Here is an 11671-nt window from a genome sequence, read left to right on the forward strand (position 1 = left end):
GGAAATGGCTTATATCCTAAATAATCACGCCGATCGGATCGCGAGCGAAAATCCAATTCGATCTGGGCAACAACGATTTATGGCATTTCCTCCACCATCTCTTACCCTCGCTCTCCTCCCCCATCTCTTTCGCGGATGGCGGCGATTTTCTTGTTCCGGAACGCCCGCTCGACTTCACCATCGTGCACCGGTGATGGATTAAAAATTTAATATCCTGTTTCGCGAGTTCGTCTCTCGACAAGCAACGCACGAGAGTTTACCAGGGAAAAAGCTATATTTCCGCGAGCCGCTGAACGCCACGTCCTAATGCCGTTTCGTATCCTTTTTCCGTCTACTCCTTGCGATCGCCGTTGTTCCAACAACGGCCCTTCGTATAAGCACTCTAATGGATCCCCCGCCATAGAGATGAGTCAATGTAGCGCCGGACAATAGTCAGTGTGCGTTTGTACAACATGTGCTTCGGAAATCTGGCATTACCAGACGGCACAGAGCTGTTAATGCAAAGTTACGCCACTGGTCACTGATGTTGCTAAATGTATGGGAGAGATACTGTTAATATCGATTTCTTTGCGCGCGCGCACACACACACGACCATTGTGACATCAACATTATTTGTAAGAGAGGGGACTCTCTCCGAAAACGTAATAACTTTATTTTTCCCAATCTTCTTCGGGAAAGTTTTACTTGCGCACATCACAACAGATTCAGCGGAAACGTGTGAGAAACGAGAAATTTTTTATTTTGATCTGACGTTTCCGAAGTTGTGAGTTTTCAGTGAAAATAATCTCGAAGTACCATTAAGAAGGATTATACGGGCCAAATGGTTGAGCATCGCATTTATTACTCGAATCCCATGATGTAATGTCGATTTCGGCTGATCTCGGCCGGGCATTTTAGATCGATCAACATTTTGAACGGGAACAACGATGGCATTAGTTTGTTTTAATTGCATCGGCTTGTACTGCTTTCGCAGCTGCGCTCCGCTCTCTCGTAGGATACATTTTCCGGCAATGGTCAATCCGCGCGCGAGCATGTACGTACATGTGTGTGCTCACGAAACATCGTATATGCGATCGAGCGTCCAATGGAATCGCACGGGCCGGCCGCGTTATCCACTTTAGCGGATAGCACGCGGAGCGGTCCTAAATTGAAGTTTCGAATTAAACCGGCCGGATGATCCGTCTCATCTGCCGGACTCGCTTTAAGGCTCGCGTGCAATTTCGTTGTCGACAAACATGTCGCCGTAGAGACTATCCCAGTTTAATGCGGAATTATGGTCCCCTGAATTAATTTGTCGATTCCCACGCCGACTCTGCGGCATGCGAGGCGCTCAAGTGAAGGCGCTCCGCGAAGGTGAATAAGCATGATGATGAGTGTGTAAATTACTCATTACTGCGGTACTCTGCCACCTCGAGCCATACTCGATTACGCGAGGGATAACGCTGCGATAAATCGAACTCGGATTTGTAAACGTAACGATTTGCGCTCCCGAAGACAACAAACCAAAATTGCGAATAATCGATTACTTTTGTAATTAATTATCGTGCTAAATTGACGATTAATGTGAGCTTATAAAATCGGAGACTGTTCGACTGACGATTGATTCCAACAGATTCGATTGAAAATTGTTCCATCGACGATCAATATGAACGAGGGAAATTAAAGATCACTTAATTAATAATCGAACTTGGCAAATTTAATTAAAGACCGTTTAATTGACGATTGATACGAGCAACTTTAATCGAAGATTAAACTCGGTGATGATTGATATGATTACTACCCTTTCAACGTGGATTCTATTTTTCAAACATCAGTATCTTCCATAATGTCACGATGCTCCGGGTTGATTGAATTTGCTCATATCAATCGTCAATTAAGTAGCCTTTAATTAAATTTGCTAAGTTCAATCTAGAATTAAACGACCTTTAATTAAATTCGCTAAATTCTATTGTTAATTGAATGTTCTTTGATTCCCTTCGCTTATATCAATCAATCAAACAGTGCTCAATTGAATTCGTTGAAACCAATCGTCAATTAACTCTTCGCGGCATAGTAACATACTTACCTTCCTTTACATAATTTGAAATGACTCTAACCACAGATTTAAATTTCTAGTACATCAATTACTATATAACAACCATGAAAGTCATTTTGGCTTATTGAAAAATATGTAAAAATCGTAGAAAACTGTGTAAAGAAAGATGACATATGGAATATGTCACTATGTCGCAAAAGGTTAATCAATCTTCGATTGATTTTGCTCGAATTGATCGTTAATCAGTTGAATTGAAACACACTGGTTCAAATTAGTAATTAAATTAAGAAAAATTTAATTGATATTTCTGTCATAAACGTCTTGATGTCGGTCACTAATTAAATCAGCTTATGTAATTCAGTCGATTAACTCGCAGAGGATGATTAACGCGGCATTGACGAGGAACAGGATTGACAAGGTACTTGCAGCCGTAGGAGATGAGCTGTGAAAGTTCTCTTACACGCGCGTCACGTGTAGCAAAATTCCGCGTATGTGAGAGACACGTTAAGAGCACGTACACGATACACGGACTATCGGAGCGGGCATTTTATTACGACAGAGGCGAATCCACCATCAAGCGAATAAATCACAGTCACACATTCACCGGTCATCTTCCTGGCCGACGATGACTCGCGCACGTGGCGATAGTTTCCGGTACGAAACTTTCTCGCGATCTCGTTTGACGCGCGACGGCGCGAAAAAGTGCATTCGCACACCTATGCGCCCAAGTAACTGCATTCGCCGCACGTCCCGCGAGTTTATCTCGGCAAAGAGGGGCTGACATATTGGGATCGTTCTGGTCGTCTGGCCGCATTTATGTATCCTCCACGCCGGCTCGGTGCCCCGAGATTGGTCGTCCTCTTATTTCTTTCTCTATCTTCTTATTCTCTCTGCTTAAGCGCCGTTTCTGCCGCTTAGACCGCTTCCATCATTCCGCTCGCGCCTCGTCGCAGACTTGGATACATTATAGACACGATATCACGATTATGGCTCTTACGATCCTGTTTCCATCTGCTGACGAGGAATGCTAACGGGAAAAAACGTCACATGGATCCGAAGCAAGTGCACAACTACGACTAGATAAAATCGTCTGACTTTTTTGTGATATCGCGCGTTATTAATCAATTAACTGATGATTCAATATCGTAAAACGCGTGTATGGTACGTTGTCGTAATATTGAATTGAAAATTTAAGGTTTCTCGGTAATTACATCGAACTTGAAATAACATTAGAAGTCTATTTTACTCTGATCTATATGTTGCTTTACATAAATTAAAGAGGACCGCCAACTCCTAAACTTTTCTTATTCTTTTCCTATCAAACTTTTGAGCGGCTCAAAGCAATGTGCATTTTAAAGAGCGCATCTACAAATGCGCCCCAGGGAAGAGTGAATTGCGAAACACGAGGGAACTTTAATTTATATCGACATCTATCTCGACTACTGGCGTTTCGCGTCCATCTACGAGGAGATAGACGATTTTCGAGCGAGATATCTTTGCGGAAGCGGTACGACGAATTTATGGATATAACGCAAACTGACATCGTTACAAATGCTCGAATCCAATTTACGCGACAGTTTCGATGTCTTTCGTTCTTAATTTATATCGCGATATGCGAATAAAAACGATCAAATATTGAATTCTGGTCATATATTTCTCGACAGGCGTCATAAAAATCTCTAGATTACGTGAAATCCGTGGTGAATCCTGGCTGAAATTATGGACAATTTTCTTATATTATTTATTGATCGCGTAATATGTGCCTCAAACGACTTGCATCTCTATCTTGCAAAATCGCGGAAACATACTAAAACGTTGATAAGTTATACGAACGTCGAGTTCCCAAATTCTTTGAAACTGTATTTTAATATTTTATTTATTAAACTAGAATAACGTAGGCACGCGTTGCGCACGCGTCATTTACCCAGTAATTCCACAAAGTAATACTTGAAACGTTTTCTCTCTCGTACAATGGAAGTCAATTGTAAAAAAACTTATATACTATTGTAAATAATTGATATAATTGTAAATGATCCATTGTAATGATTATTATTGCTATAAGAAAGATTTATTAGCAAATCTGACTGCGACTGAGCAGATCCTTGAACTGGATATCTAGCTAATCTAGGACACGTATAAGTGGAACCGTGTGTGGACCGCGAAAATCAATATTTACCGATAATTCGCCGTATCGATCGAGCAGCCAATATTGAAGCATTCCAATGCAGTGTGCTATCCGTCACCAAGCATGGAATCGAATAACAAGTTCGTTGAATAAATTGATAAGCACATTAGCATGCGAACAATACCGAGAAGAAACTCATATGAAATGAGACAATTTGAATGATAAACTCTAGGATCCAATATCGCGTCGAAAAAAGGATTTATACACCACGATATCGAAATACGCTGATTTGATCATTTTTTTTTTTTTTTTTTTCTTTAGCTTGTACGAAATATTGGATATATATTGGAAAGCGCGCATTGTCAATCTCACGATAGTTGTAAGCTTCTATAGATTTTATTCGACATATCTATTTTTCATTCCTATTCTCGCTCACAGACAATTGCCACTCGGCAATCAATATCGAAAGATTAGGAAATCGCATCCTCACTGTACGGAAAAAATACGACGGAAGCAGAATATTTTCTACATGTGTTTTCACTTTTATCCGGAGTATTAATTTCCTTTGCATATCGGAACAACCATTTAATTACGCTATTTTCTTGTTACAGGTGTAGGATGAAACAATGGAGACGGGATCTTCCGCCAACTTCTGTTATAATTACCTTCCACAATGAGGCACGGTCTACATTACTCAGAACCGTCGTCAGGTAAGTTTGGAACAATTGCGCTTTGCATAAAATGCAAGGTGGTTGTACTTCCAATCTAAATAGACAGGTATTTCCTTAGTCTCTCCTTGATAATTTGTGCATTACAATCATATACGAACAAGTAGAGTTCCATTTCTCCTCTTTTTCGCATTATAAAAATATACAAAATTGGAAAATAATAAAATACTGACATATCAATAATTAGTACGTTAACATCGTTACAATTGATTTTCTAAACGCAAAGTAATTGGCAATTGGCAAATTCTCACGCCATTGTAGACGGTGTACGTGCTGCGGTGATCTTCCATTCTCAACGCATCAGCGGGATGCGAGAAACGCGGGAAGATTCTCAATGTGAGCCGGCAGTGGGCGACGACGTGCGATGGAATTTTCTAATCGTCGTTCCATCGTTTTATCCCTCGCACTTATTATGCGCTCGTATACACGCACACGTGTGCACAACGAACCGAAGAATTCGAGAGACCTTCGGCGGATATTAGAGAGCAAATATCAAAGCTTATATTCTTACAGAAAGAATGAGCAGTTATGGATAATGAATAGTAAATTAATTTCATTTGGAAAATAGAGTTCCTGATGACATGAAATTACACGTGATATTTTTAATTACACACACACTCACACACACACACACACACACACACACACACACACACACACACACACACACACACACACACACACACACACACACACACACACACACACACACACACACACACACACACACACACACACACACACACACACACACACACACACACACATCTTTCATCTCTGTCACTAGAAAACTCGAATACATTTTTTCTTACAAATGGTAAAGAATAAAAAGTTGCGAAGAGGAACGCTGAATCGCTACGGCAATTTTACGACGACTTAGCGTTTATTTAGTTGCTTATTTTGTAATTATATTCTGTGTAACGTAGCATGCTTCTTCGATTCGGTGATACAAGTATTTCGCTCCGTGTTTCTCTCACGTAAATAACTTGGTCCTTTCTCTGGTGTCGTTTTCTGGTGTTCAGACGACGCGACGACGTAAATCACCGGTTTTTCTCATAAGCGTCTTCGTATTAATTAAAACATTTTTTCGCGGCGAAGCGCCCCGCGGAGTGAGAGAAAGTACGAGCCACATTACTCGCCGGAGGTAGCCTCCGTGCAAAAGTTGCTCGAAGTTCTCGTCGAACCGGAAGAAGGAAGCAGGCGAGAGTCGGAAAATTTATTTAAGACCGTAACGTGGCAGCGTCAGGGAAATATATCGGCCCTATCGCGTCGGTCGATGAAATTAAAAGGAAGTCTTAATTACCACGACGAGACCGCACCTCGCCGTCGCCTAGATGCGCCGCGAAATTTTCTGTGATCAATTTCACGCCTTGTCAAAGTTTTCAGTAAAAGTTAAAATGTTACTACAGACTCTTAGCGATGGACGAAGGAGTTGGAGAAAAATTATTTTTTATGATCTCGTTAAAGTGATTAATAAAGCTGTTGACGTGAAAGATTAATTCAAAAAATGACCGCGAAATTAAACTACCCTTATCGACTTAAGATAGAGTTTTAATTAGTAAAAAAGGGAGAACCTTAATTATTTGCAACAATCCTCTTATACTGAACTTGCAAGCGGAACAGAATGAGACGACACGAGAACGTTCAAACAAGGAGCAAGTGGCGCAAAGTCCTTGAAACTTTGATAAAAGATTCAATGGGACAATCCGAAGCTTCTGTTCTTCCTTTAATCTGGTGCCTCAGTTTACCTGACGTTAATCGACTGGAAAAGTTTATATAGAAATGAATGACAGTGATTAAAGAGAAGTTGTCTATGGAGTTTTAAATCGAATTTAAAAAGGAAAACTTGTCATATTGAAAAACGATCTTACGTCAATGTTAACACTTAAGATCTTATCGCGACACAGTAAACGATGCATGGAATAACAAGTACATGAAAGATTCCTTTTATTTTATTTACACATATTTATTTTATTATTTGTCGCATTATATTAGTATTTTTATTAATTATCATATTATTTATTACTCTCGATGTATACATCATTAAATTTAAGTAAGCCTTTCTCAAATAAAATTTTTGCTGTTCCCTTTTAGCGTGCTGAACAGAAGCCCCGAACATCTCATTAAGGAAATTATTCTGGTGGATGACTTCAGCGACCACCGTGAGTGTAGTTCTACATACTCCATCTCTCTCTCTCTCTCTCTCTATTTATTTATATATTTTATAATAGATACTATAATAATACTATATACTATATACTTTATAATAGATTAATCAATTTCTATAGATAACGGAAGCTTATATTACAGAAAAACACCATTTGATTTATTTAGCGCGCAAATTTCAAATGCAGCTTTTACATCAATTTGCAAAATATAGCAATATAAAATATGAGTTATCATTAGTCCCATGTTAGAAGCAACGCGAATGACAGACGGATTACTCATGGGTCAACCAGTCACGAAGGGAATATTACATATAATATTAAACTCAATTTACCGCAATTAAAGTGTAAATTGTATGTATATTCAATTACAGAAAATTATGTTTAATATTATATTAAACGTCGTATTTAATATTGCGCATGGGACAAATGGCCCATGAAAAACAGTCATTTATGACATTGTTTACGAGTTTAAGCGACATATCAGCAGATCATGATTTCGAAATTCGTAGGGGCACACACATGTCAGTCTGGAATTTATATTTTTTAAACAAAACATCGCTCGACAAGCTATAGAATAAGTACGAAATATAAACAATAAATAATATTTGAAACGACAGACAATATTTTTGCCGATAAAACGCTTAAAATTGTAATTATTATTTTTTTTTTCACAAATGTATAACGTGACATGCGCTTAATCGACAGAAGATAAAAATATACCGCGAGACAAGGAAGAGTGATTTGTTTGTAGCTGAGGACGGCGAAGAATTATCCCGCATCCACAAGGTTCGCGTGATCAGGAACGAAAAAAGGGAAGGTCTCATGAGATCGCGTGTCCGGGGTGCGGACGCGGCTACTGCGAGTGTATTGACATTTTTGGACTCGCACTGTGAATGTAACGCCGACTGGATTGAACCTCTCTTGGAAAGGGTGGCAGAAGACCCAACAAGGGTGGTATGTCCTGTAATCGACGTAATCAGCATGGATACTTTTCAATATATCGGTAAGTGCCTTAAACAATGCACCATAAAATTTTTTTATTTAATTTCTACGCGATTGCACATATAGATATGTTTCTCCTGCAAAAATTTTTAACTCATTTCTAAATATTAAATATTTTTATTTTCATATTTTTCTCTTTTAATAAAATTTACGTACGTTTGCGCTAATTTATTATTACTTTATATAATTATATTTAATTTAAAATAATTGTTTGCATTATCATTCGCGTTAATCCATTAATATCGCGTTTTGGTTCTACTGCTTTTACTTTTATTATTTTTTCTTGATTTAATAAAATGTCTTCATAAGCAATTCTACTTTGTTTCAGGTGCGTCCGCTGATCTCAGAGGTGGGTTCGATTGGAGTTTGGTCTTTAAATGGGAGTATCTCAGTCAAGTGGAACGTCAGGCGAGACAAAAGGATCCAACGCAAGCCATTAGGACCCCTATGATTGCTGGCGGACTGTTTGTCATCAACAAAGCGTACTTCGAGAAGCTCGGCAAATACGATACACAGATGGATGTCTGGGGTGGAGAAAATCTCGGTAGGACAATACAATTTTACCTCTATACAAAGTGCTCGGAAACGATCCAAACCTCCAACAAATATAACTAGAAATTGTCCACTCGTGTGTACCTGTCTAATCCAAATTTTGATTTCAACGGATATTTTGAAACGTTATTCTTTCTCAAAATGTCAATTCAAGATGGCAATGCATATTAATATTTGATGTTTGCATATTTAATATTGAATATATGCAAGTTGCAACGAGGATATTTCATTGTTCCATAAAAGTACGTTTTACACCGTTATTATTGTTCGCCTGATAAAGATAACGTCTATAGTTATTCCGCAAGAAACTTGCAAATACTGTGAAAGCTATTGCATGTGGTCGATATACTTCGTTACAAAAACTTTCTTATGAGGCACGCGCAGCTCACGATGAGTACTTTGCAGGAAAGTAAACTTTTTATTGGATCAATATTGAAAGTTATAATATCTTAACAAGTTTTAATTAATGCTTCCTATTAAATTTTATTAAAAAGCATTGAACCGGGCGCGCGCGCGTGTGTGTGTACCGGCGTAAATATTAACTCATTCATCACTACATCCGACAGCTGCGCTAACATAAATGCTTGAGAACATTTCGATTCAAAGTTCACAGGGAATCAATTTTCTATCTTTCTCATTACGTGCACAAGTAATTTCTTATTTATGTTATTTCCCGTAATAAAAGATCAATAAATTTATTAATATTCATTAAATTGATTTCAATCGTTGGTAAAATTCATTTTTATTGAATGAAAATTCATTTATTTAAATGCATATATATTAAAACAAATTGTGTTCGACTATTTCTTCAAATTTATCAAGGAAGATGTCTATTGGAAGATTGCACGTTTCAAACATGGGAAAACGAAGTATTTGACAGAAACTACTTTGTCTTATGTATAGTTTGTAAGAGCTTCGTGGCAAAACATAACAAGAAAACCTATATACGTCGGTAGTGTGAAGTTAGAAATAACTCCAACCTCGTTTCACATTGAAGAAAAGTTGTAGAGTTTCTTGGGAGGAAAACACTAACATTATTTCAGCCTAACATAACTCAATGGAAGAGAGCATTTTTTAATTACTGAATTATAAGTATCCTAAATATGTGTCCTTTAAGATATAAAGAAAAATTAAAGAAACTAGAGTATAGAAATTGATATTCTCTTACGCCTTGCTAATCACACATATCTAGAAGAGACAAAAGTCCCTTCTAGAAATATAAGATATACTAATTACGTAAATTAAGGAGGTAGTTATGCACTCTCTTCTGATACTTATTCTCTCACGTTTAACGTTTACACTTACAACACGTATTTGTAACCTTCTTTCAGAAATATCGTTCCGCGTGTGGCAATGCGGTGGCAGTTTGGAGATTATCCCCTGCTCACGTGTGGGCCATGTATTTCGTAAACGTCATCCTTACTCGTTCCCCGGAGGCAGCGGAAACGTGTTTGCTCGAAACACGAGGCGCGCCGCCGAAGTATGGATGGACGACTACAAGCAGTTCTACTATAACGCCGTGCCACTGGCACGAAACATCCCTTACGGAAAGTAAGTCAAGACGCGCCGACGTTTCCAGTTAAACTCTTGCAGCACGACACTCAGGTGTCGCAATTCAGCGTGTCGAATTAAAATATATGCGCAACATGTTATAATATTTGACTCTCTATGGCGTATATATAGAAATTAATTTTCTTTAAGTGAAGAAAATATGACCAGTTAGAGCCAGATCGGTTCTTTGCTGCGACTGTCAAATAAAGTATATTATTTATGAGAGAACCTCGTTCGTTTTTTTTTTAAATAATAATTAGTTTAAAAGCAAGGGCCAAAATTTGTGTGTATTTTGATACTATTAGATATATGTTATTATTAAATTAACGTTACATTTAGTTTACATTAACGTTACATAAAGTATAAAAACGATAATATATGTTGACTGTTGCACAATTTAGTTGTGTCAATCGTATAAATTACATGTTTCAGCATCCAAGACAGAATGGAACTTAAACGGAGATTGCATTGCAAGCCCTTTAGCTGGTATCTGAAGAACGTATACCCGGAACTAGTCATACCTACGAGCGAAGGTGGTCCGGGAGGCTCTTTGAAGCAAGGTACCGCTTGTTTAGACAGCATGGGCCACCTTCTCGATGGCAACGTGGGTCTTTATCCTTGCCACGATACTGGCGGTAATCAGGTAAATGCTGTAAAAATAATTTAGATAAAAAATTGCATATAGCATACATCATTGTCGACATCTCGCATGAGCACTAATTTCATGGCGTTCTGCAGGAATGGGGTCTCACGAAAGACGGTCTGATCAAACACCATGATCTCTGTCTGACCCTGCCGGTATACGCCAAGGGTACGACGTTGCTGATGCAGATCTGCGACGGCAGCGAGAATCAAAAGTGGCGACACTTGGAGGGTGGCCTGATACGCCACTCCAGAATCCCCGTGTGCGTGGACTCGAGATATCACGCGCAGCGCGGCATCACGGCGGAGAAGTGTGATTCGAACGCTGAGACGCAGAGGTGGCATCTCTACAATCACAATCACTAGCTGATATGGTTGCGGTGAACACGCCATTCACCCGCAAACTCTCACTTAACTCGCGCGCAAGTGCGACGATATCACAGTCACCCTGTTCAACAAGGTCGACCAGTCAGTAGCGCGTTACTTAATTAGGAAACGGCTATCCGTGCGCGCGACTCGACCGATCGATCCGTGCGGACTACTATCGCAGACTTGGATGTATCTTTGTGCGATAATCGCGACTCTTCACCATCTCTTAGATGATATCAGTGAAGGGTCTATCTTGTACCACGCTGACTTGCAAGTTTGCAAGTTCTCGATACGGCATGTCCTATGAGGTTTGATTGGGGCTGTACGTTATGTATATGTTTGTGTGAAAGAAATCTGAGAATTCTTTGACAATGTTGCTGAAAGTAGTACCATAAGACGGGATAATTTCGCAAAGAAAGGAGAGTGAAAAGGGTTTTAAGACTGCCTGGTGTATATGATATATATATATATATATATATATATATATATATATATATAT

At 38.9% G+C, this 11671-nt stretch overlaps 1 protein-coding gene across 1 annotated transcript in view; it reads left to right on the plus strand.

The window, feature by feature from the left end:
* The window catches only part of LOC116850909 (polypeptide N-acetylgalactosaminyltransferase 2), a 90052-nt gene extending 78387 nt beyond the window's left edge, over positions 1-11665 (plus strand). The window contains exons 4-10 of the mRNA XM_032829740.1: positions 4772-4870; positions 6983-7050; positions 7808-8059; positions 8387-8602; positions 9942-10161; positions 10594-10804; positions 10900-11665. Coding sequence (XP_032685631.1) covers positions 4772-4870; positions 6983-7050; positions 7808-8059; positions 8387-8602; positions 9942-10161; positions 10594-10804; positions 10900-11169 — 1336 coding nt within the window. The 3' untranslated portion in view covers positions 11170-11665. The remainder of the gene's footprint in view (positions 1-4771; positions 4871-6982; positions 7051-7807; positions 8060-8386; positions 8603-9941; positions 10162-10593; positions 10805-10899) is intronic.
* The last annotated feature ends 6 nt before the right edge of the window (positions 11666-11671 follow it).

This window comes from Odontomachus brunneus, unplaced genomic scaffold (genome assembly GCF_010583005.1).
Source record: "Odontomachus brunneus isolate Ranch 3 - 2012 unplaced genomic scaffold, Obru_v1 Obru_scaffold_160, whole genome shotgun sequence".
Taxonomy (NCBI): domain Eukaryota; kingdom Metazoa; phylum Arthropoda; class Insecta; order Hymenoptera; family Formicidae; genus Odontomachus; species Odontomachus brunneus.